This window comes from Anabas testudineus, chromosome 5, assembly GCF_900324465.2.
Source record: "Anabas testudineus chromosome 5, fAnaTes1.2, whole genome shotgun sequence".
In the NCBI taxonomy this organism is placed as follows: domain Eukaryota; kingdom Metazoa; phylum Chordata; class Actinopteri; order Anabantiformes; family Anabantidae; genus Anabas; species Anabas testudineus.
In genome coordinates, this window is record NC_046614.1 from 8869565 (window position 1) to 8895708 (window position 26144).

Consider the following 26144-nt stretch of genomic DNA (forward strand, 5'->3'; position numbering starts at 1 on the left):
CAATGAACTTTGCATTTGTTTATCACTGCAATACACAGTTTAAATGTTAGTTAGGCAAAGAAAGGAACCTGCGTAACATTAAATCTTAACCATTTATTCAGGAATGCACAAAATATAGCCGTATAACATACAATCTGGGTATACCTCTTCAATTTTACAAACATTAGGAACAAAGAATGTTCTTTTCATAAAGTATAAAATTTACACGTATTGTCCTTTAACAATGGGCTTGCATTGAAAAGCACCTTCAAACAAATGTAACACCTCTACGACAGGACACAGTGTCACACCAAAACCCATCTTGCTTTACAAAGACATTTGGCAAGTGATTGTGCTGACGTACACCAGGGCTTCCATAGAAGACGCTGTCCTTCACTGTGAATGGGAAAAACTGAAGTGACAGACTCAGCGACTGTGAAAATGCATTTCTATGCTCCTCCTTCATGTTCAATCACACCAAATATTCTAGAGTTAGCAATGCAGATACACAATGAGCATAAGAAGAGTATATCAAGAGTAATACAGCCAACCGTCAACCTTGGCTGGTTGATCTATAATTTCAAGTAAAGCATTCAAACTGCAAACTCAGAGCTTGCTTCAGGATGTTATGATCATACAAGAAATACACTGTGTACAGTGCAATTTGGCAACAGAGTTCAGGAATAACTGCAAAATAAACAGAAACGAAAACAAAAACACATTTTTTTCTTTCCCGAAAAGAGAAAATAAAGGCACACTAGCAACATCTGGGTTGATAGATACAATATGAATATCTACACGGCAGCGGCAGAATGTGCTTTTAACCTTTTCCAAACTCAATCACAGAGCGAGAGAAACATGGCACATGATTTGAGTATTACAGTACAATAAGAGCAAAAGTTTTCACCACTTCAATCTTGCATCTCAACCCATCACTATCAGACATTTTATATAACTGAATTCAAGATAATATTGTCTTAAGTGCTCTTCATGTGTGACAATCTCAGACATTGATGAGGGGTAGGTTGTCAGAACGCTTGTGGTTTGACTCCAAAGTCTGCAGAAGTTTATCACGCAACTGTATACAGTGACAAGAAACACAAGCAAACTGAAAGGCAACTCAGGAAAAGCTGTAAAAAGTTACAGCTCATTTAATGATCCATGGACATAATCGGCTAAATTAAAAAAAAAAAAAAAAAAAGAAATGGAGGGCAGCAAAAATATTTACAGTGCATCCCTCCAAAAAAAAAAAAAAAAAAAATCACTAATCAGTTTAGACACTCAGAAGACAGATTTCTCCTTTTCTGAAGACCGCATCATAAACACTGTGGACGTGCTGTGGTAAAATACATTTTTCCACATTCTTTTCCGTAGTTGCCATTATTATTAGCTCCTACAGTTTTGTGTGAAACGTGCTGCATAAAACGGTGGAAATTTCCTGTGATACAGCAAGTTAGCTGAGGACCAACAGCTGAAAACAGATAAATCAAATAACTTTAAATTGATCCTTAAGAAAAGACTATTAGACTCAATCCTGGTTGGAATATTGTTATTTCTTCAAAATAATTAAAATACACCACTGTATAACTTTGTGCTTCTTGTTAATTGTTCTGGTTTAATTTCACTCTGAAAATAACCAATGAGCAACTGCAACCATTCTGTTTTTTGTATGTATATATATTTATAAAAACATGTAGCAGACAGAGAGGAACTGCGATGTGCCGAGTTCATGCACAGGCTTTACATCACATGTTGCACTGAGAGCTTTTATTAACGTTTTCTCATTCTGTTCCCAGTTTGGCGATTAACTCATCGCAGATCTTGGTGAGCTCCTCGATCTCTTGATTCTGTGAGAGACGGAGAGAGGATGAGAGCTTAGAGAGTGATGGTACAACTGTCATGCCAGGACAGAAACAGCAGAAGTACAATAACAAAAGAACAGGTCAAGAAAGTTAATGCACTGACATTTTCATTTTTTTTTCAACAGTTATTAGCTATAATCTGAATGGCTTCACCAATTCATTTCTTTCCCATTTTACAAACATTCTGTGGATGAATCATCTTCTTCATTAACCCAGACTGTTTTTATAAAATAAAACAGTGCCCCCTTGTGTTTAGATGCTAGTATGTACTGGCATGTGCAAATCCTGCTTCTGTTAACAGACTGAGAGGGAGAGTTTTAGCATCAGGCACTGATGATTAAGCATTTTTACAATTAATGTGATACAACAATACCATTAACCTGCATTTTCTTTTACTATTTATCTTTACTATCATCTTTTTCAGCACCAGCCATGTAGTTAAACACACTGGAGCCACTGTTATCGTGCGTGCACCTTTTGAAGGACAGCTCTTTCAAGTGACTCCATCTTCATCTGCTCCTTCCTAAGGCTGGCGCTGAGTGCAACACTTTCAGCATTGGCCTTGGCGCGTACCTGCGCTATCTCCTCATTGGCCCTGTTGAACAAGAAGCAAAGGAGACATTGGAATGAGTCTTGATATGTACAGAATTTGCAAGTTTAAAAAAATGTTCTAATGATGTAAACCTGACACTTACTTGTCCAGTTTCTCCTCAGCGTGGACCTTGAGGGTTTGGTAGCGTTGCTCCTCCTGCTTGATCCGCATCAGGTAGTCCTGTGCACACTTCTTCAGCACTTCCTCATTCTAAAGAGAAATAGAAAATATTTACTGATCTAGCTATGGAAATGATAAATGCACACCATAGGAGCAGATTCATAGCTCCACTCACCTTCTTGAAGCCCTCCAGGACCTCTTTCATGTTCTCATACCTCCTGAAGAGGTCAGCAAAGGATCGCTCCACTGAGTTGAGGTCAGCCAAGGCCTGATCCCTCTCTAAGGTCAATTGTCTCACTGACTTACTACAGGACAGAGTTTTCTGCTGCTGCTGATCCTCTGCAAGCAGGTGAGGTTGATAAAAATATACGTAGAAGGATTCAAGCACACAAGAACATCAATGCCAAACTGATCACCAGTTGTAATAATAACATTATCAAAAAGATATCACTTTAAATTTAGAGATGCAGAAAATGTGAGGGCAGTTATGTGTTTTAATTGTACTGACTTAATACAATAACCAGTGAAATGAATCCCATCTCTCAGCTTTACGCACTAATAGTTTGCCCTGTTGTTATCTTATGACTGTTATCCAACACATACAAGTAGATTTGTGCATCAGAACTTACATTTATCTTCCCTGCCTCTAATTAATCTCCTCACAACCCTTTAGGTTTATTCTGTGAACCTTTAGCACAGTAGATACACTTTGCTAATACTTCTACTGTATTTTTACTGATGCGTCTCAATGGTGAATTATTACATTGCTGTATGTACTGGGACTGGTTCTAATAAAGGATCTAAGTATTTGTACTGCAGACAAAGCCAAAACCCCAAATCAAGAACAGAGCATCAAAAGGGAAATTACTGTCAGCTCCTGATTTGGAGCCATAAAATACACACACAGAGTCCAATCACACATTGTGGACAATACAACCACCAGGTGGCAGCAACTTACCAATCATCTGTGCAACTGTCTTCTCATATTCTGCAACTATTTTCCTGCCAGGGGAATAAAAGAAAACAGTGTTCTGTGAACACAGCTACTTTAAATCACAGATGTTTATAAGCGACAGTGAAGCTTCATACCTCATCTCAAACACCTCTGCTCGGCTCTCCTCATACTTTTTCTTCCACTCGTTGACCTCAATCTCTTTAGTGATGATCTGTTTGGAAGAGAGAACATGATGAAAAAAATGTGTTTAGATGTAAAAGAGTAACACTAAACTAGGTGTGTGGGAGTTACATACTGTACCTCTTCTCTGATAAGGGTGAGCACGGCAGCCTTATCCATCTCACTCAGAGGTAAGCTGTCCTGGGTCAGCGCTGCCATTTCTGTGCTCTCAGTGCCCGTCACTTTCTTTGTTTGGCTCATGGATATCTCACTCTGCGAAGCATGCAGAAAATATTGTGAGTGTTGTGTAAATAAAGAGCAAACAGATCCAGGATGTCACAAATCAGTATGTACTGTTTTTGCTTTGCGTTTTCAGCTCATATGTTGTCCTTGGAAGGAGCGCTCTAAGAAAACAGTTTTACATTTGTGCTGACAACCTGAAGGTGCAAGCAGGGTGCACATCTTAGTATTACTCTGTGAAATAATAAAAAATGTACTGTGTCACTGTGCAAAACCAGATGGCTATGTTAAAATATTTATAGTGTTCCCTCCCTGTGGCTCCTATGGTTCACTTACTATATCATCTTTCACACTGCAGGTGTCCTTCTCCTCCAGGTGATCTATCATGTTGGTCTCAGGTACTTTAGAAGAGAAAACAAAAAAACACAATTCAAAATACACATTTCCTGTGGCATCTGCTAACTTGGCTAAGTACCTTCTATATGTTAAAATGGAAAAAAGAAGCAAATCCATACAGCAGCCTACCTGTGACCTGTGTCAAACATTATTAACTTCAACATTCAGAATATAGACTTTTCATGCAGTTTTCATTAGATTGTCTTGTTTCCCTGGTGAGATGAGGATGTGATACTTGCACGACCAACACTGACTAGTCAGAAAGCTCAACCATAGAAAGCACTTCTTCCCCAGAATAATATTTAGAACCTGTTTGTATCCAGGACAAGGCTTTTCATTTGCATTCATGCTTCATTTAAAGCTTCAGAGTCTCAAGGAACGACCAAATTCCTTGATCCCATTTTCCATTTTAACCCAGTGTTGGAACTGGCATCTCTCTGCTCATTGCTGCTTTCTTTACAATTATCCCCTGTATGCACACACTGAGCTAAATGTGCCTTTCATATGCCCTAAAAACACTGCTAAAACTAAAATATGCCCTATAAAACACTGCTAAAACTAAAATATGCCCTATAAAACTGCTAAAACTAAAATGCTTCTGACTTAAACGGATCACAAAGTTCAGGTGGACTGAAAAACATCATGACTTTGGGCAATCCTTATTGTGTCTTATAATAAATAAGTTTCCTCATGAGCATATACATTAGGTCAGTTAGTTCTTTCAATGACGTTGGCTAAAAGACAAACATGCATCAACAATATTTAGCCTGGGTGCTTCTTGTGACAGCAACTATTAGCCCGAGAACCTGCAGCATCAACTCATTTGCATGACTGAACATCTACTTTTCAGCTGATCTATATCAAAACTAACCCAAAAGTATCAAATACTACACACTAGAGGCAGTCTGAAAGCAACCGAGGAGCTTACCATCCAACACAGGTTTTTCGTTGACAGGCTGTTTTTTCGCTGGCGCTTTATTGCATTTGGGTTCTCCTCTGTCCTCCTGTCTCTCTGCTGGCTGGCCCATGATGCTGGTAGATGCCAACTTCTCCTCGTCTGTGGCGTGATGAACTCGCTGAGTGATCTCTGGGGTCTGAACCACCACCTCATCCTCCTCCTGGATACAGAAGAAGAAGATGAAACTGAACTTATTACGTTAACAAAAACAACATTTACTGACAATGTTACTCAAACCAGTGTTACTCTCAATTTTGATTAGTATATTACTGCATTGCAATGGAATGTAACACTGATAATACTGAAGGTCTCTTGTTATCACATCTGCATTAATATATCTTAAGTACTCCGTGGCTATTCAGTATCTTGTGGATATCTTCCGAGGACTAAGGAGGTGATATTATTGAGGGCACATAGGGGGCACCAGCCTAATGTTTGACTGCAGAGTGATAAGTCTCAGATCTGTCACCATGCCAAGCCAGCACTGCAAAACTGACAGAGTGCTGATGCTCCTTTGTGCTTGTGTGTATGTGTAAAGAGGTGAGAACGAACAGGCTGGACAGTTGCTGAATAATCAACGCTGCGGTGACACTGCAGTAAGGTGACACTAGCTGACACTACACTCACGCACATACAGCTCCTCACAAATATGCACATTACCTGGTTGCACACGTCAAGAACCAAGGACTGGCTTTCATCGTATTTCTGTAATTTACAGGAATTCCTAAAAAAGAAGCACATGCAATTCAAGAGTTAGAACCTACGCACTATTATCTCACTATGTCCTACATTCATAGAGTTGTATGCATTTCTGTGCCTTATTGCATAGCCCAACATCAAATGTTGTGCAGGAACATTCATGTAAAACCATAATGTGGCTGGAGGGATCACAAGATGGGACAAATAAAAATTGTAGTGTAAAAAAACAAAGGGGTGGACTTGTGACTAGACATGAAACCGAAGAAACTCATTTGCTCCTCCAACAGTCATTTCTGACGCAGTACACGCCGCGGCGGGAGTAAAATGGAAAGCGAGCATGCATGAAAGAGAGCATCGATAGTGAAAGTACTTACAACAAAAAACAGAGAAACTTGACTTGTTCAGATGTCCTGAGGCCAAGAGAGGGAGACGCGAGTAGAGATTGGAGGTTGCGTAACAGATAAGAGGAAGGATGAAGGATGAAGGGGATATAGCGAAGGAATGAGAGGGTTTAAAAAGGGAACAAAGAACAGGGGGAACAGACAAAGAAGAGTGAGTGAGTGACTAAAGGCGTTTAGCTCAGCATGTTAGACACTCAGCACATAGTTTAAAGTTAAAGCATAAACACAAGATGCCGGCTGTTGAGGAAAAGCTGAAGGTAGTCCAACCAATGCAGCTACAACAGCCTAAATATAACCTGTTTGGGAATTGCATCAATGGTCAGTATGCAGTGTTAAGTTTGTGCGTGTGCGTGTGTGTCCAAAGCGATGTATGCATCTATACTACAAAGAAGTGCAAGCTCAACAGGGTAAATCTAAACCTTAGACCAGAGAATGAAAACTAAATGTGCTGAAAGATGATTTTTTTCTACTTACGTGATTGTCCTCTCTTTGCTTTTCTTGGGAATCTGCCTCCCTTTCTTCTCCCCGAGTGGTTGCCCTGCTTTCTGTTTGCTTCCATCTTTTACTTTTTTCTCAGGCTGAGCAGCACTACCGCATGAGTCCTCATTGCTCAGGCTCGAGGAAGGTTTGAAAGGATCAACAGAGTCATCAAAATTGTCCGGGTCAAATTTGTAGGAATCTCTAGAGAGCACGGGAGAGCTGCTCACCGCGCTGTTGCTTCCAAATGGATTGAAGTTTGGGTCATCCCACTGACTGGGGTCAAAGTTATACGTTCCTGTCCTAGGAATAGGAACATCGTCAAGGTTCAGAGGCGCAGACGAGTCTGAAAGTGGCAAAGTAGTTTCAGCGACTGGATCGGAAACAGGTTCAGATATTGACTGGGAAACTGGTTCCGACACTGGTTGAGAATCCGTTTCTAAACCTGTGGGTTCTGGTGCAGGTTTGCAGGAAGCCTGTGATACTTTGGGCTTCTGCTTCTTAGCCGTTAGTTTGCTGTTTATCTTCTTTCCACCCAATTTCCGTGGAGGCGGCTTGCTGACTGCTCCCTCATCCGGACCAAACTCCAGCACCACAGGCTTCGCCTCTGATGATGACGCCACCATCTCTGCATCTGTTGGAGCTGCTGAGCTGACCTCACAGACAGGTGAAGAGCTGCCAAGTGGCTCAAGTCTTGGGAAAGTGCTTGTGCCACATGGTGGTGGAGAGTTCTGGATTTTTGATCCTCCACTGGTGAAGGGGTTGAAGCTGTCATCCAGCTGTTCAGGGTCAAAGTTGTATGTGGCCTTAGGAGCAGGAAGTTCTTGTTCCTCATTTGCTTGAGTAAGTTCTTCTAGTGAAGAGTTCAACTTCAGAGATGGAGGCTTGGATTTGCTGGTTTTAGTTTTATGAGTAGCCTCTGTCAGATCGGGGAGGCCATTCCACTCTGGTTCTGGCTCAGCAAGAGGTTTCTCTTCAGGAGGATCAGGAGCTGAGAAGGCTTCAGGTTCACTGCTTTGAAGTAAGTCTGCTTCTGGAATTGGAGCAGGAGCAGGAGCAGGAGCCAGCTCTGAGGCATCTGGGGATGGAGGGTGGGACGGCTCAGAGGATAGTGATGTACATTTAGTCACTTCAGGAAATATGTTCTCTGAGGAGGAATCGGGAGCAGACACAGAGCCTGATACCTCTGGAAGATTTTCTGTTTGTTCTGCTTCTAACGTCTGCATGCTTATTTCCAGCGGGCCACCCATGGGGGCGACAGGTTCATCCAGACCCATGTTGCCGCTGAGAGAATTCTCCTGATCCTCAACGGGAGCCGTCACTATCAGGTTCTCATCTTGATCCAAGTCTGAAGAAGAAATGAGAGAAAAACACGAGCATGAACAACAAATGTAAAACGCAACAATTCAAACTGCACACACACACTGTCGCTAACGACAACCTCTCCAATCAGATGAAGGTGATATCTGATTGGCTCTGGCAGGTTGCTAGCCAGCCAGCTGTTCCAATTGCTACTGTTGCCACGGCAACATCTTATTATAAAGGCCACAGCATTTAAACCAAAAAGTAGTGCACTAGAAAATACAAATGAAAAGAGCTATGATTTATTCCGTGTTGTGTGCTGAGGACTACGGAGAGAGTGCCTGTTGTGGCGTAATTATTACCTCCAGGGCCTCTTTTGACACATCAACATATTTCAGTATGCCTGTCATACTCACCATATTCATGTAATATTATGTTGCTAGGAGACTAGCACAGCCTGCTGCGTTTCTACCTACTTACAACATCGTCCAAGTATCATTTTCAAATGCCTTCCTGCAATAAACATGACCGTAAAATGATGATCCACAGTCGTATGCATATTCAAGACTTTGCCATTGAGCCTTTTTGTTCTATTTTTATTCTTCTGTTTTTTTTGATAGAGGCTGAACATGCGACAGGAAAAATAAAATCCCTCATCTGCAGTGTCTGTTTGTAATAGTGCACTGATCCTGTGGCCTAATTTGTTTAATATAAATACAGTTTTTTGTTGGGAGGTTTTTTATGGAGCCGTTAGTGATCACTTTGAAGCTGGTTCTGTTTCTGAAACAAAAAAAAAAAGATCTTCATCCACCTATTAAATATTTATAAAGAGTCCCTGTGCACATGCAGACATACTAATGGAGACGTTGGATGGGGACAGACAAACACAACCTTTAAGCATGTTTACATTCAAAGATGTTTCTAGGGGGACATCCTCTGTCTGCCAGGAGCCAAACTTCCTCCAGCAATAGCTGCAGAAAGGGATGTTTGTGGTTCAAACAAAGGTGAACTCCCTCTCCCCTCCATCCTGACTGACCTTTACAACATACACTTTTGGAAGATGTTGTCGGAGCTGTTTTACTGGAAAGATTTATTTCTACTAAAACAGCCTCGCTAAGCACGGCGGCTGTCTCAAAAATACCCTACTTCAAAAAAAAAAAAAAGAGAGCTGCATGAGGATTTCAGCCTGTTAACAAGCGTTGTTCAGTCACTCCCTCATTGTGCTCTCTATCAGTGAGCAGCACGAAACAGGGCAAACCGAGGCTTTTGTTTCACCTGTTGAATTCCAGAGCAAAGGCCGTTCCCGCGCTCTGCTAATGGCTCCTCCTCTTCAGCGATTCAAATGACACAATGACAGCCCTTCCGTCTTCCAACACACCCGAATCCAACCAAAATCCCAGCGTGAGTTCAGGCCAACATACCAGTCACTGCCTCCTTAGACACAGTGCACTACAGTACTGCAGGGAACACTTTGGCCATTTCAATACCTGACTTGCTTGTCTTGATACTCATGATTAAAGAAAGCAGGTATATTGCATTTGAATGCTGAAATGCAGTAGCTAGGTACATTCCTGAGACAGTCAGACAGCATGTGTCTCCAATTACTCACTCGTGGTGAACTTGAAACGCCACAGTTCAGACTCAGTAATGAAATTCATACAGGCCCAAATAAGCAGGTAAAAAATAATGATATAGTTGATACACCTTTTCTTCGAGTTCACTGACAATACAAACATATGCACACATGTGATGTCTGAATATTTAGAGCAAGATCAAAAGACTCTTCTTTTGAGCTGTTCAATATTTGCAATGTTAATGAGAACCTGCAGCGTGTTTACGTCTGGGATGTCTTATGCTGGCTGCTTCGCCTTGCCTTTTCTCCATCTCTGTCTGTTATTTGTTCAGCGGTGGCCCTCACCTGTTTCGTCTGCATCTGCGTTGCCGTTCTCCAGCTCTCCCGGGATGGTTGGAGGGGCGCGGACAGGAGTTGCTGCTTCTGGAGTGTCAAAGTGACCCTCCGAGTCAGAGCTGTGGTAATCGGAGACAGATAAGAGAGAAAGCATGAACTTTCCAAACACTCAAAACAAAAAGAGAGGAGAACAGAAAAGTCCTTAAACAAGTGCAAAGTCATGGTCATGTTATAGATACAGGAGCAGGTGTTCTAAAAACTGTTGATGTCCTAAAAGAAAATGATGAATCAGCTCTGTGATTTCCAACAGTAAAAACAGCACTGCACTAACTGCATTGTGCAACGTGTGCAGATATACCAGTTCTTCACATAAGCAGTAAATCAAAGTGATATTATTTGATTCCAGGTCCCTCAGGATTCATCGCATCCCAGTCTAACGTAGAGTTAAGTGGGGTTGTTGTTGTTTTCTATATAATTCAGTTAAAGTTATACTTTGTGAGGTCTTAAACCTTTAACACTGTAAAGTCCCTTGAGATGACCTCTGTTGTGATTTGGTGCTATACAAATAAAACTGAATTATACTGAACTTTGAACTCAACATAATCATAAACTGTGCAGAGATTACCTTTCCAAGTCTTAAGAATACCAAAGCCGTGCTTAGTAGCCTACTTCTGAGCAGAGAGAGTGAAACACAAATAAGGTCAAAGATACTGATAGGAAGAGGAAGTATGGCTGCCATCTATTTCCTGATTCATCGTAAACTATGAAGTGTAGGACCGTAACTTCCACGCACTAAATGATGCCTCATTTTAAACCCACGCGAAGATTTAACTTCAATATCATTTGAGGATATATTTTATTTAGACTTGTGATTTCAATGTTGCAGTGCAGCAGCATCCCATGTGACCTGATCAATTCAGGAAGCTGAACGCCACCGTCTAGTAGACACATTACTCTGGTTCAATAACGACACAGACCGAATGACCTGAATGCCAACAGAAATAGTGTGGAGTGGTGTGAAAGTCAACACACACACACACAGTAGTTGTGACATGTTTTGATTTACATGGTGCAACTGCCAAAAAAAATAAATAAAGATGACACAATCCTCCAAAGCAGACATGAGGTGCAGGCCCAGAAAGGCCACAATAACTGGAGCATGTGTCATCTGCGTCTTGTGTTTGTGTTTGCATTGCTCACATCACTGCACTAAACTGTACCTGCCTGCAGTGTTGCTGCTGTCATTTCTGTGAAGCCACAGAAATGAGGCTGTACAGGTGAGGCTGACAAAAAAAAAAACAACAGTCAGATGAAACCAGCAACGCCTCAGCAACGCATGTGAATGTGCACCACAGTGAGATGTCTGTGTGTAAAACAAACACGACACATTCCTCATCCTCAGGTGGGCACACACACAGGTAGACATGCCCCCCCCCCCTTCTCCATCCTGCTCTCCACACAGTGTGAATCACAGCGTTACAGTGTCCGGGCTCCTGCACAAACACTTGCCTGCAGCCTTGAGATCTCTCCTCCTCCTCCTCCTCCTCCTCTTCGTCGTCGTCCTCCTCTCCCCTCTTCTCTCCACGTTGCTCTTCCTGCTCCTCTTCATCGCCTTCCTCTCCTTCCCCCCCTCGCACCGCGGTCCACGTCCACTTGGCCCACGACACAGGTGACAGCCAAGACATCCCTGCTCTTTCCACGGGGGCTCCTCGGCCCCCTGCTGTCTTCAGTGCGCTTCTTCTTCTTCTTCTTCTTCAGATTTCCTCCCTCACATCTCTCCACGCTGCGTCTTTACTTCACACCATGTGCCACTTTCCCGTTTCTTCTCTTCTCTCTCAGGTTTAAATCCACACAGATCACACTGGCCCCCTCTCCTCTCCTCTCCTCTCCTCTCCTCTCCTCTCTTCTCTTCTCTTCTCCTTTTCTTTCCGGTCACGCTCTCGCTCCTCTCTCTGCCTCTGTGGCTCCGATCAGCTGGTTTTCAAAATGCTGCTCTTCTCTTCTGAACACCCCCTCACCCCCGCCCAGCCCTCCTCCTCCTCCTCCTCCTCCACATCAGACCAGTCCACTGATAGAAAACGTAGAGGTGGAGGTGTGGAGCCTGAACGCAGCCTTTCAGCGCTGAGCTGCACCGACTCCCCCCCCCCTGCCGTGGTTGGAGAATGGTACGCGCCTGTCAGGCTGCTCCTGCACTGTCAAGCGCACAGAGGGAGTCCGAAAACAAACACGGGGGGAGGAGGTGGAGCCGGGGCTCCACACATTTTATAGCTCAAAGAGAGGACAGGAATGTGGGGTCAGATCTTAAAGCCTGCTCCACTCCCCCCGGGGGCTGTGCAACAGTTAAATTCGTTTCCCATCCAGCGGCAGGCAGGCATGCGTGACCAGGGGAGCCGGTTCTGTAGGATGGCCTCAGGAGATCTACCTGGTTGGATTCAATTAGTCTGAGGTGTTAGTTGAGACCGCTAAGCTGGCAGGCAGCTGTGAAACACCCTCTGAAAGGCTCACAAGTATCACATTATCAACATCATCTCTGCTGCAGAGGTTCATCACATCAGGGTGAATTGTCAGATATAAAGTCCACCCATCACTAATATCCAGATGTGTTAAGCAACTTTTTTTTTTTTAACTCCCTGTCCTATTTTTCTATTAATCACTCCACATGTTTTAGCTGTTTTTCTTTTCAGATATAAAGGATTGATTTCATTATCATTCATACGTTGTATAATGCTCCTTTGTGCCTTTTAATTACTATCCCTTTAATAAATAAACACATTATTAAGTCAAAGAAATCTCCCATGAATTGTGACATATAAAAATGCAACAGCACAAATCAATCAAAATGTATCTTAGAGACACACACGATACCCTGGACAACAATATATACATGTACTTTATATAAATAACTAAAGCGACTCATGTTTGCAGCAGTTTTTACACTGGTAGTGGAGTTACTTTAAAATCAGTGCCTTTCCAAAGAGCATCTTGTGTACCTTGGTTTCTACTTCACTTCCTCCACAAGGGTTTGGCTTGAAAACGCTGAACAGCTAAACTCCTCCTAAATCCCCATCAGTGAGCAGTGACACACGTGTCTCACTCGGCCTCAGAGTTTCCACATTTGCCTGGAAAGGCTGGAATGTGTGGCTGGATTGAGGGCAAGGGGGATCCTGGCATGCACCGAGAAGTGCAGCTTAACACTACAGCATAAGAATTAAACTGTGTGTTAATTTGGGGGCTTGATTTTCTATTCCTGTCTGTTAAGTGTAGTTCAGGGTTTCCACATCAATAATCCTTAATGAAAACCTTTTCGACTTATTCTAATTCAATTCACATAGAAAATTTAAGGCTCTGCGGTGTGTTTTCTGCATCTTTGTTATCATCCCACAGTAATTTAACACCTGGAACTAAAAACGCATTAAACTCTTTGTTTCCATGGTTTCAGTGTTTATTATAAAAAGGGGTTGTGGATAAGTAAGTTACACAAGAAAGGGTTCCTATTACATTCCCTAATGTAAAATCATTATAGTTAGTTTTAAAAATGGCACAGGCTCCAACACTGAAGTGAACGCCACCACCTTTTTTTTGCAACTCCTTTAAAAACAGTCTGGCAGACTGGTGCTTTTCCAGTCTAAAAATGGCCTCAGTAAACATCGGTAGGTAGCGTGAGGCAGCTGTGCGTGTCTCCAGATAAAAGACCACCCTATTCTTAAAGGCTGCTCCACCACAGCCACCAGAGCTGCTGCCAAGACGTCTGACGAGCCACCAAAATCTAAACACAACTCAAAAGAGAGAGAGAGCTCAGATTTCAAACGCAACGGGAGGAACCTGGGAGGCGTTTCGAGAAAGCCACTGGAACGAAAAACAATCTGGCCTTTTCAGCCCGTTGTTGAGCAACTCAAATTCTGCCTGTCTCAGTGCAAACGTGATTAATGACACTTTGATGTTGAGTCTCCTCGCCTGCGTGTCTTAACATCAGTTAACAGCATTTCTGTGAGAAATCTGCTCTGTAACCTTACAGCTCCTGTGTGGGAAAGAATGCAGGGATGAAATTTACGCATAAGCACATGATATATTTACACTGTGCTTATAGCACAATACTTTAAACACACTCTAGACATAGATAGAGACTGGGCTTCAATGTTAGAGGACAATAGAGGAGCCACAGGCTTATGTAACAGCCCTTCCTCAGGAGCCTAAAATAAATGTGGACACACAAAGAGGTCCCGGCAAACTATCTGAATGGATCAGACGTTCCCAGAAATGGACGAGTGTAAAAAGACTGGGGGAGAAAGGGAAGAGGGCGAAGACAGAAGAGAGGGAGGAAGGAAATGAGTCACGCTGTGACCAGAACAATATGCGTGTGATTGAGGAACCATTAACAGAGATGATTTGTGCACCAGTTAGATCACACTGTGGACTTTTATTCCAGCTGAGAGGGAAACTCGTGTCTGCCCTCAAGCAGCAAATCTGGAAAGTTGGAAGAGCAAAAACCACTAGCACCTAGCAATTAGCAGAAGCCACTTAATTGTGACTTTACGTTATGACCATATCCTGCCAGAGATTAGTGTAAGTACCTTCTCAGATATTAAAGTACTTGTAGAGCACATCATTGGTGGCACTTCTCTGAGCTGTGTGTTGACCTGACATCTGGTGGTCAAAGAGTTTATTAACACACGCGCCTTAATACCACTGCAGAAAATGTGCTTCACATGCTCTCTTAGCAATATTATAAGCATCACCTATTCACAAAGTTCATACAGGAACTGGAAAATTCACATGGCATCACACCACACCCCTGTACCAGGCTGAACAACGTGTGAAAAGGCAGGTAAATGGAAAAAGGCTGTGGACGTGGTTCACCGGCAGGTGGCAGCAAAGTACTTCGTGAGCCAGCGGGGGGGGAAAAAAAACAAGTCCGCCAAACCTGAAGAAGAAGCACTTCCGCCGTGACGTCGTTAGTAGTAAATGGCGGTCGAGAACAGGGTGGACTGTAAACATTTCCACGGTTCTAACTGTAACTGTCTAATTATCATCAAAACATGTACTCGGCATTGTCGGAAATACTGGGTGGTGACAAGATGTTTATTTTCAACTTTCAGGTTGGTTCATGTGCCGTGGTGACGAGGAACTCTCGGCTAACGAGACGCAAACGAAAGAAACGGTAAGGAGATCTCCTGCTAATATTTAGTAGACATCTCCACTCGCTTATTTATTTGTGTGGCTTTGAGAAACATTTCACATATTAAATGATTTTGTAGTAAGGATATATATATCCGCAATTGCTGAAACCCAGTACTTAAGCATCATTTGCGTTAATTACGTCCATTACTTAACATTACAGACGGACTAGCTTTCGCTGTCTGCGTGTTGCTTCCGCGAAAACGTTACAAACTGTGGTGTTAATTTCTGGACTAGCTGAACTGATGGAGAGCGAAAATGGGGAAAAGGACCCGGAGTGTGAAGTGGCTGAGCTGCGGCTGAAAGTCGAGTCGCTGAAGCAGGATCTGAGAGAGTGCAGAGCCGAGCTGGCCAAGTTACAGAAGCAGCTGAACCACTCTGAGAGACTGCAGAGGAGCACAGAGAGCTACAATGAAGACCTGAGGAAGCAGGTCAGTGCGGACTTAACACTCATCTGAATGACCAGTAGGAATAAACAGTAGATATTGCACCAAACTGTCCACTACACTGTAGTTGAAAGAGTATTTGCAGTCCTTTCTGTTTTTGAGCACCTACATTTTTTGTGTCATAGACAACCAAATAAAAATAATTTTGTTATTGTCAACAAAGCCTGTCAATCCTGAACATGATTTACCATGTTTGTCTTTGATATAGAGCTATTTTATTGCTCAAAAACTATTACACAAACATCATTGAGGCACATCACTGCATTGGATGCCATGTTATGGAGTTAATTTGCCAATTAATTTTCTGTCCAGTAAACAGGAGGCTAATGGTTGCAAGGCTGATTGAATAATTAACAATGGAAATATTACCTAAATAATAATGCTCATTAATTCATTCATTCAAGAGCAAATTTTTGTTGCCAAGACACTTGATAAATCACATCACACTGATGCATTTCCTGATACATGCATAAACTCTTGTTATAACAGTTAATGATTTATTTCACAAAAGCATTTAGAGTCTTTGATTGAAGTGCAGATGTTCTTTTGTTTTTTTTCGTCCACATGTGGAAAAAACACATCAGCCTGAATGTTTTTTTTTTTACTATTTCTGTCTCAGGAATTAAATAACATGAAGTGTCTTGTTTTAGGTTGACCAGCTGAGCGTTGAGATTCATGAACGTAAGAAGAAAGACAAAGACAGAGTTGACAGTGAAACTCAGACAGATGAATATGTATGGACAGAAACAGGTGCGTTACTTTAAGTGCATGAGAACAAAAGTAGATGATCGTGTCTCTTAGTCAGAAAATGAGTAACTGGTGAAAATTATTTCATATTCTCTCCTAGATTACTACAACTACTACTATGGAGGCTACTATCCAAATCCAGAGGCCGCCGATGCTCAGGAAGGCCTGAACACAGCAGCTGCAGTGGATGCAGCTAATGACAGTGAGGCAGCAGATGTTTCAATGCAGAATATAGCAGCAGATGCAGATGAGTCAGAACAACCTCACAGCACTGATGCAGTCACAACAGAGGTCAGTGTTATTAAAGACGTAGCTATGTTAAAATGTTTAGATGAAGCACTAGTACTTACTATTTGTTTTAATTCCGCAATTAACCAAATAAAAAACTGTTCATTATTAGAAATGCAGCTGAGTCAGTTAATTGGTTAATTATATCCACTTTAACCATAATTAGAAAATAAGGTGCTGCTGATATGGATGCACAAATGTGATTTATGCATTTGATGCTTTGTCTCTTTCAGGAAGGGGATGGAGGATCCATTGCTGATATACTGAGGGCCACTGCTGAAGAGGCTATGACACAGACGGGGTTTGTCTTTGATGAGACTACTGGGATGTACTATGACCATAGTACAGGCTTCTACTATGACTCGGTTTGTCAACTGTTTTTCTGCAAAATATCATTGTCTATAACAGAATTAACTTTATCAGTTGATGATTTACTGATGGATATTTTGTACCAGAGTAATGAAATTGTACATATTTATTTCCTCTTCTTCAGGCCAGCCAGTTGTACTATGATGCCAACACTGGCATTTACTACTACTATGATGCAGAGAGTGGACGATACCAGTTTCATTCCAGGATTGAGGTACCTGCTGCACAGGCTGTTTCAGAGCCTTGCCAAGATAAGAACACTGCTGAAAGGAAAGGCAGGAAATTCAAGAAAGGGTACAAGAAAGCCTCACAGCAGGATGATGTGGTATGTGATGACTAGATCTGTTACTGATGCATAGCATGGAATCATGTTATAGTTGTTGACTGGCAGCAAGAGTTTGATATTAAACTTCCCCTTTAAAAATCCTTATAATATTTTTGGTCTCAGTCCTCAAAGGCTGTTTTGTTTATGTACCAATTTAAGAATAGGTAACTAAAAGATTATTTCTCTGACCTAGGTGCACGAGGTGACTAACTCTTTGGCTAAAATGAAGATTTTCTCTAACTGGAATACTACCAGCAGAGGTATACTTTTGTCAATGGCATGCAAAGCATTGAAAAATATTCCTGATTATATTAACACATTTCAGCTAGATATTTTTGATATTGCAAAATATTTTCCAATTTTCACTTTGCATGTGTAACTAGAAATCAGAGACCAGTATCAGAGTTACTGTATAGCTACATTGTTTTGTTTTCTGAATGAATGGAGACTATAGCAAGCTTCCAAGTAATAGATGAAACTCAAGCATAGTCAGTCGTCACGAGAAGACAAGGAAACGAAAGGTCTCCTGTACGACTGCTGAAAGTTAACCGTCAACCATTTTGTTAGTTTAAATGCTGTTTTCTAGCAACTAGTGGTAATTAGTTGTTCTGTTGTCCTGAACCAAGGATTTAGTCACCTGTGCAGAACTTTGTTTTGGTGAGGTTAAAGTGAAGTTACAGTGCATCCCTTTGAAGACTGAGACCATGTCCACACAATATAAGAATGCTGTGCCAAAAGAAACAGGATCTTTTGTACAAAGCCTGCTGTCAGTTAATCACTAGAGGCGGTAATCTCACTATTGACTGTCTGATGGCAGGAGCTTATATTTGATGAGGTAAAGTTGGAAGAAGAAAAGACTAATGGGGTCGAAAGGCAAGCGGCTAAGAGATCCACTGAATCCAGAAGACCAAAGCCGAGGTCCCGCAGTCCAGATGTGGCTCCACGTAGAAAAGAGTCTTCTAAATGCTGCGAGGAGAACGACAAGTCTTCATCAAAGAGGAAGAAGCACAAAAATAGTTCCCGCCATGATGATAAGGAGAGGTCAAAGAAGAAGAGGAAGAAATCTAAGTCAGAAAAGCGTAAGAAAAGAAAGAGCCCGACTCAGAGTGATGACTCAGAGGGGAACAGTGAACCAGAAGAGGGCGAGATCACAGAGTCGGAGAGAGAAGAGTTGGAGTCTACTCCTTCAATCTCATCAACCTCTGCCTCCCCCTCCAAGGAAATCCCAGATTTAGAGATGGAGATACAGAGTCAGCAAGGTGAGGGGGGAAAAAAAGAAAAACATGCCGGTTCAGGGTAAACCACTTTGATTAGTTCTGTAGTAACTCAAAAGCAAGTTAGATTATCTTCTATTTTTGGCTCCCAGCACTGGTTGTTTCTGAGGCTCAGTCATTTCTGTTCTGACACTTTATTTATTTTTCTTATAGCCAAAGACATTTGGCCTCCTTGTGTTAGAGTGACAGTGGTCAGGTCTCCAGTTCTGCAGGTGGGCACGCTATTCATCATCACAGCTGACTCTCCAGCCACCATTGGCAGGTTTGTGTTTTTTCTCTAATATGTTCCAAGTTAAATATTTCTCTGCCAAGGATTTATAAGTAACTACATAAAGCTTTATCGTTATAGGCCACAGTGTTTTTCATCTGAATAAGTCATACAGTATATTGGCTCAAAGCTCCCAACATGATATCTTTCTGTCACAGGGAAAAAGATATGGACCACGCGATCCGAATCCCAGAAATGGGAGTCAGCAAGGTAAACCATTTACTTTCATATTTCTCCAGGGGCCAAATTGATTAATTTTTTTAAATGCAGGTTTCAAGTGATATTTCTAATTTGTTCCAGTTCCACGTAGAGGTGTACTTCGACCAGGAGCAACAGAGCTACATGTTGGTGGACCAGGGAAGCCAGAACGGAACAGTCATCAATGGCAACCGAATCTTACAGGTTTGTGTTGATTGTTCTTAAAATAAATTGTACGTTTCTGCAACAGGCTCTTCAACAAATTATTAACTTATTCAACTTATTGTTGCCGTCAGCCCAAAACTAAGTGTGAGCCATATGCACTAATGCATGGTGACGAGGTGAAGATGGGAGAGACCGTGCTTTCCTTCCATATCCACTCGGGCACTGATACCTGTGATGGATGTGAGCCTGGTCAGATAATGGCTCACCTCAGCAAGAACAAGAGAGAGGAGAAGGGAGGTGAGCAACATCAACAGAAAAACAAACGAGATTAATAGTATCATGAAATGAGCCCAAAGTATTTGAAAAAGCCTAAGATTTCTGTCACTCTGTTTTCCAAAAGGTCCTACTCTTACCAAAGAGGATAAAGAGGCACTGAGGCAGAAAGAGCTGAAGCAGATGAAGGCTAAATATGGCCTGCAGGTACGAGTTGTGATAATCGGCAGCAGCCAGATTTATTTTAAAACTCTTTCATCTTTTTACACAGTCAGTCAGTGCTGTGGTTTTCTGTAAACAGACTAGTGAGTATGAGGAGGTCAAAGCTTTGAGGAACACCAAATACAAGGACCGAGCAGAGTCGCGACGACAGACGGTGGGTAGCGAAGGTGTTTTTCAACGGGACGATGCACCTGCTTCCGTTCATGAGTAAGCACACGCAACCTGGACAGATGTTAGAGAATAAAACAAATGAATGCAAGCGTTCAGTGTTGTATGTTTTTCCTCTCAAAGGGAGATCAGCGACATCAATAAAGGGCGGAAGATGTTGGAAAAGATGGGCTGGAAGAAAGGAGAGGGACTGGGTAAAGAGGGAACTGGAATGAAAGACCCGGTAAGACAATCTGGTGAAATCCTCCTTGTCGATTATAACTTTACTTATGTGAATATATTGTGAAGAAACCTGTTGCTTTAACTTAGTGTTTTTTTTTTTTCTCTCTCCTAGATTGAACTGAAAATCAGAAAGTCCCAGTCAGGTTTGGGAGCTGGTGCTGCCATGTCTCTAGACAACATGTCTATCTCCACTTCAAAGTCCCAGAAGAACTGGGAGAAAGCGCGTGAGAGATTCGCTGACTCCTGTCAGCCCGACATACCGATATCCAAAACACAGAAGACCCAGTCACACAAAGCCTGGGTCAGAGCAGAAGAGACTGAGGCCACACAAACTGGTTTTGATACAGGTGGACAAAGTTAGGAAAAAATGCCAGTATGTGATGTGTTTGTTTGCCTAAACAGATACAGTATGTAAATGACAGTGAGCAAAGTACAGAGTATTGTTTATACTCAGTTTGTTTTTTAGCATGTTGATTTTTAATTTGTACTGACTTTGGTAATGTTTCGTTCGGAGGAGATGAGAATCAAGTATTATGTCACCGTGATTTATTTGACATTTCTTTCAGTCGAGCTGTAAAACACTACAGGTTGTCCGGTGCTGTGCATTAGCACAACAGTAAATGTTTGATGTCCCTCGCTGTGGTTGTACAATATGTTTCTTCCTCTCCTGCATAAGAAAACTGTTTGGAATATTTACAGTCAAGAAGCTTTAGAAGAAGAGTGACGGTAACAGATTGGACTACAGCTTCTGTGCATGGCCAACCATGTCTGTAGTCTACCTGCTGTATGCTGCAGGGTAAACTACAACCAAGGTGCCTTCCAGAGCAAAGAGGACATCGAATGCCTCAAGCAAATATTGACACAGTGAAACTTTATTTCTCAAAATGAGATCATACTGTGATGAGACAGCTGCAGATCTGTTTAGACAACTTCCGAACTGATCATGTTAAACCGGTGACTACGGCTCTGCTACATTACTCCAACCCCCCCCCCTCCCTTTTTAAATTTGCAGATTAAAGTCTAATAATGCTCAAGCTTCTGGTTTTGTTTGACACACTGCATATCACACGAGATCACATCTTATTCAACTGTCAATGTAACGTTCTGCTTGTGTAAGGACAGTGAGCAAACATATTTTAGTCCATCTACACGCAGGCTTATCTGAGGGCTCATTCAGAGGGTGTGTGAATATTTGCATGTGTGTGTAAGTGTACGCTTGAAGAGAGGCCAGTGTTGCACCAAATGGAAAAAAGAATGCATGTAAAGCCTGCACTGTTTACTAATTACATGCATAACTAAAAGTGCAGGCAACAAGTAGCAAGGGTGAGTTAAAAAGCCAGTTTTACTGGTTCAGAAGAAAACGTTTAAGTCTGTGAATTATTACAAAACGGTTTGCTGTAAAATCTGTATCAAACAATCGATCTGACTCACGTGACGCTGTTGGTGTGACTTCTTGAGCTGCCTCGCCTGCTGCCCTTCTTCTGACTTATAGTGCCCCCCATTTTGTTCGTCTCTCTTCTTTCAATCGATAGATGGGCAGCACCACAAGAACAAGGGTGCGCTGCCCCTGACTAGTAGGAATACTCCTGGTCATCTGCTGTCAGATTTTTTTTACTCTCTCTCAACAGGTGGATCCTCTTGTCCCTCCCTTCTCGGATCTCCTCCCTCTAAACTGCTGTCACTTACTGGAACATTCAGTCTACGTTGATTAGCTGATAGGGTTGTGTAGTCAATTTGGGAGGGATCATCTTGTGTACTGCGTGCCTGGTTGTTTGGGCAGAAAGCGTCAGCCATAAAAAGATTTTATGAGTCATTAGACGAAGTGGGAATACTTTCATGTGTGGGGACGTGGCTCCAGGCTTTAGGAGAGATCAGGCTTGACCAGTTCCTGACACTGCACGAGCATTAAGAACAACACAAAGTCGCTATTCTTTCAAATGCAGGCTATTTATGGGATTTTTATTCCCCCCCCCAACCCCAAAGTTATTTTGGAAAATGTGAACTGATTCTTGGTGATTTGGGATTTCAAGCGGATTTCAGTTGTATTTGTGACCTGTTGTGTAATAACAATGACCGAGTTTTCTGTTTTGCAGCAATGTTCAGGCTCACTTTTCCAATTGTTAAGCTGAAAACTGAGAACCCTGGTCCTCAAGTGGCACAGCCCGGCTTGTTTTCCAGCCATACCTGCACTGACAGCTTCTGTTTGGCAGAACACACCTGATCCAGGTATCCGGTAGTGGGTGAGGCAGGTGTAGTTGGAAAACAAACAGGACAGTGGCTCTCGAGGATCAGGGTTAGCAGCCCCTGGTGTAGAACTTACACAATCTGTGTAACATAACCACTGCCAGTGCATATTAATCACTTTCACTTTTCTCAGTGAGAATAGGGAACTATTCCTGAGGCAACTGTTATTTATTTTAGATTGTGCTCTCACAGGCATGTGGAAACAAGTTGTCTTTTAGTTTGAAGCTGAAACTGTGTCTGAGTTATGTGGCAGATTATAAATAGTACTAATAGACTAACTTTGGTCTACATAATAATTAAAATATACTTTCATCCTCCTGCACTTTGGATTCACTAAGAAAATAGAGATTCTTATTGATACCGTGGCTATGTTTTTGGATACACTGAGAGATTATAGAACAAAAAACATTAAAAATTTCTGATCAAATGTTTTCATCTTAGCAAGTTGGTTCAACTAAACATGATTAGAGAAGCTATAGGTGTGATTGCAATGTCTGACATGCTCAAAAGACGCCTTTGTTTTCCACCCAGTCCAGCTTTGAACTGAACACAGGTTAAAGGTCAAGCAACAAGAACAGGTCACCCCCTCTTTCATGCCACACATTGAACTACAGTTATTAAGTCCAAGGGTTCACATACTTTGTCCACTAGCACTATGAGGTTTCTGTGGTTGTTCTCTGGTCAGTAAGGACATGAATGATCTGAATTATTTTGTGTTCTCATTTTAGGAATCATTTTATGACAAATTAAAATTTAATTCTAAAAGATTCACATACTTTTTCTTGGATTCTACAAATTTTCTGTATTTAGATGGACTTTTTAAAAAACATTTAAAGGGCCTTAACGCGAAGTGTCACATGCTGTCATTTTTAACATAAAGTGGTTACAGTATGTGACATATATATCTGTATATTTTTAAATAGTATACATTGTAAGATGTTTAAGGAAATTGTTGTTTTAAATTATTTGTTTGTTTAGGTATTTATTAGTCTGACCTACCTTTTGGTTCACTAATAATTAGGAATAAGTATTCAGTTGTTTTTAACCTAATTGAATTAAATCAATTAAACAAAATGAATTACATAAAATGTACATTATGACATTAATTAACTTAATTAATTATTTACAATATTTTTCATTAAGTGAATCACATTTACTTAGCTAAAAAAATTACCAGGTATTCGTGCCTAACTGACTAATTACTACTAAACCACCAACAGATCATGCTGATCTAGAAAAAACATGCTTTGAATGAAGATGCTATTTGTTTTTTTAATTTAACATCTTATTAATATTATCACAAACATACAGAAGAAACACTAATCATTGCTCATAAGAGAAAGAGAGAGACATTAAAATATCAAACAGAAATGTATTAAAAGTTATGCATCAAAAAACATTATTTACTGTCTTCAGAGATAATTATTATCCAGTATAGTTGTGTGTGTTTGTGTGACCTGTCTGTCAGTGAGTGAAGCCTGACATCAGCTGGTGAACTGTGAAAACTACTACAGTGTTTAGTCTTTGTTTTCCTCCAGTGCATGTCACTACACAGTATAATAGTAAGATCTTCTCCCTTATGATCATCATTCGTAGTTTCCCACCATGCGGCAGGACGTCATTCATTTCTGCTGCTTCCCACTATGCTCAAGGATTGAGCTGTTCTGCAATCAATGGTCACTGGAGTCTGTAATTTTGTAAAACACACCCCAGAAATTCAGAGAGAAAAACGTCATCATGGCTTTACTATTTCAAAGCCTTGCATCGGAGTTGCGTGCATTTAGAGCTTGTGTTATGTCGCATTGCTTGGAGTTGACCACAGCTCGCTGTACAGTACTTTGAAGAGCCAGTCACACCGTGTTGATCAGAGCGATTTAAACAGAACAAAGTACTTGTGCAGTCCAGGGGGTGTACACATAAACAATGAGGTTACGTGTGATCACGGCCACAACACGAGGACAATACATGTGGCTCCGATCTGCCTGTAAGGCCATGTTTGAGTGGGCCTATGTTGTAAACAGAGCCCTGATGCCTTCGTGCTCTTTTACATTTCGCTTCAGCCAGTCTGTGTGTGCTCGTCTGCAACTCTGTGTTATTGCAACCTCAGTCTGTGCCTGTGATTCCATTCAGAGGCAAGAGACCAGAAGCAACCCAAGTCTGAGGAACAGTGCCGTGTTGACTCAACTGCCCTCCCCAGCAACTTCACTTCCGGCTCAGTCCTCCAAGCCACGTCCGTCTACGCTTTTACCTCTATAAATCAGAACAAAGCTCTCAGACCGAAAACACAAGATTGTACTATTAGAAAACTTGGACAGCGGTCAAAAAGCAATGGAATTTAATGGTCATGTGAGGAAAAGGAGGGGAGAGGTCAGAGTTTAAATGCTTCCAAAAGTTCACAGGTCACGCAGTTTGATCTTTTTGGCTGAGAGGAAATGACCCTCATTCCAACCACATTCCTGTTTGAATATGTTTTTTTTGGTTTAATGAAGCAGTGTTTTCCAAAATGACTCTTTTAATGTTGACAAAAAAAAAAAAAGAAAACACAAGAACAAAAAAAACAAATTTGATTCCAGCTGTATAAAAAAGTAAAGTAAAGCTGTAATAAAGCCCCTACTTCTGTGTTTGTACGGAAATCAGTCTTCCCATTTATGTCACGCCATCTATCTCAGTATAAATAGCACACGCAGACCAACATTCTTGTGCTCCTGAATCGAAATTCCAACAAAGCTAACGCTTCCTCCGGCAAATTCGCAGCTGAACATCTTCCACCCGTGGCATTTCTTACTCAGAGCCCCGAGCCTCTGGGTGTGTCTCCCTGTGACCTCATCTTCCCAGAAAATCCTCTAGAAACCTCAGCAGCACATTTGCTCACATGATGCAGGCTCCAGGCGGAGTCGTCCACAGAAACAAACTGCTCGGCTTGTGGAGGAACATTTCATTTTGCTCCCACAGAGGGTGTGTGAGCGTGTGTGCAGACCAGCATCCTGTTTATACAGTCTGGTGACTGCTGCCTGTTGTTGAGAGCTCTGATATTTAAGCTTTATTAAACGTCCAGTCTTAATCTCACTCTTCTCTCTGAATTATGTTTCATTCATTTTTGCCACTAACTTTTCCTCAAGTGCAAACTTCCTGTTAGAGTCCTCAGAGCAGCTCAACACAGCTCTGTCCATCACACCCACAACAAACTGCTCGGTCAACTAACGTGGGGAATAATACATTCGTGAAAAGAGGCTTTGTGTTCGTGCAGGAAGACAATAGCTCCTGTGCGGCAGCAGGACTTTTAAACTAGACACAGCACATTCAGTGAGTCACCTGACACACTGTCCATAAGTCATCAGATCAATACCAGAAAACCAACATGTGCTACTAAACCAAGCAAACATGCTTAGATTCTACTCATAGCACATGAATAACGGTGCACCTCACTGTCCCCCTTTGAGCTTCACAGTGTAAATCATACCTTGTCTGAGGACTGGTAGGCTGTGGCCGGTCTGCTGTGATGTTTCCGTCCTCACCACAGCGGATTTTATCGTCCTTGGTCATTGACAGAATTTCTTACGGGAGGCTGTTTTCAGGCGGCTGTTGAAGTTGCTGCTCTCTCAGTGAGAATACTTGTTCTTCCTGCGTGGCGGAGCTTAGTCCATGTGGCTGGATGGGAAATGGGAAATGGGAAATGAACTTTCTGGGCAAAGAGCCAAGAACAGAGTGGGT

At 41.8% G+C, this 26144-nt stretch overlaps 2 protein-coding genes across 5 annotated transcripts; one reads left to right on the plus strand and one right to left on the minus strand.

The window, feature by feature from the left end:
• Positions 1-73: 73 nt before the first annotated feature.
• Positions 74-26039, minus strand: tacc1 (transforming, acidic coiled-coil containing protein 1). 3 transcript variants are annotated; one of them, XM_026347488.1, is made up of 13 exons: positions 25894-26039; positions 10059-10168; positions 6836-8186; positions 5922-5985; positions 5232-5421; positions 4244-4308; positions 3809-3940; positions 3643-3719; positions 3512-3555; positions 2729-2892; positions 2537-2643; positions 2316-2436; positions 74-1826 (listed from the first exon to the last, which is right to left on the minus strand). In XM_026347488.1, the coding sequence occupies exons 1-13, from the start codon at positions 25974-25976 to the stop codon at positions 1761-1763; spliced, it is 2574 nt and encodes an 857-aa protein (XP_026203273.1). In that variant the 5' UTR covers positions 25977-26039; the 3' UTR covers positions 74-1760. The 3 variants fall into 3 exon arrangements, with proteins under 3 accessions (XP_026203273.1, XP_026203274.1, XP_026203272.1); XM_026347489.1 differs by lacking the exon at positions 25894-26039 and adding an exon at positions 21621-21797; XM_026347487.1 differs by lacking the exon at positions 25894-26039 and adding an exon at positions 11559-12056.
• On the plus strand, positions 13639-21587 carry aggf1 (angiogenic factor with G patch and FHA domains 1). 2 transcript variants are annotated; one of them, XM_026347490.1, is made up of 15 exons: positions 13639-15207; positions 15388-15655; positions 16321-16420; positions 16518-16708; positions 16939-17070; positions 17199-17399; positions 18217-18658; positions 18827-18935; positions 19100-19151; positions 19242-19343; positions 19436-19601; positions 19705-19784; positions 19879-20006; positions 20091-20190; positions 20302-21587. In XM_026347490.1, the coding sequence occupies exons 1-15, from the start codon at positions 15086-15088 to the stop codon at positions 20548-20550; spliced, it is 2442 nt and encodes an 813-aa protein (XP_026203275.1). In that variant the 5' UTR covers positions 13639-15085; the 3' UTR covers positions 20551-21587. The 2 variants fall into 2 exon arrangements, with proteins under 2 accessions (XP_026203275.1, XP_026203276.1); XM_026347491.1 differs by lacking the exon at positions 18217-18658 and adding an exon at positions 17593-17659 and having other exon boundaries at positions 13642-15207.
• Positions 26040-26144: the final 105 nt, after the last annotated feature.

Coding starts and splice junctions, on each gene's coding strand:
- aggf1 (XM_026347490.1), top strand. CDS start 15,086: ATGTACTCGGCATTGTCGGAAATACTGGGTGGTGACAAGATGTTTATT. Junction 19,152..19,241: donor CAGAAATGGGAGTCAGCAAG/GTAAACCATTTA, acceptor AATTTGTTCCAG/TTCCACGTAGAGGTGTACTT. Junction 20,007..20,090: donor GCACCTGCTTCCGTTCATGA/GTAAGCACACGC, acceptor TTCCTCTCAAAG/GGAGATCAGCGACATCAATA.
- tacc1 (XM_026347487.1), bottom strand. CDS start 11,734: ATGTCTTGGCTGTCACCTGTGTCGTGGGCCAAGTGGACGTGGACCGCG. Junction 8,187..10,058: donor CGCAGATGCAGACGAAACAG/GTGAGGGCCACC, acceptor TTTCTTCTTCAG/ACTTGGATCAAGATGAGAAC. Junction 2,437..2,536: donor GCTGAGGAGAAACTGGACAA/GTAAGTGTCAGG, acceptor CTTGTTCAACAG/GGCCAATGAGGAGATAGCGC.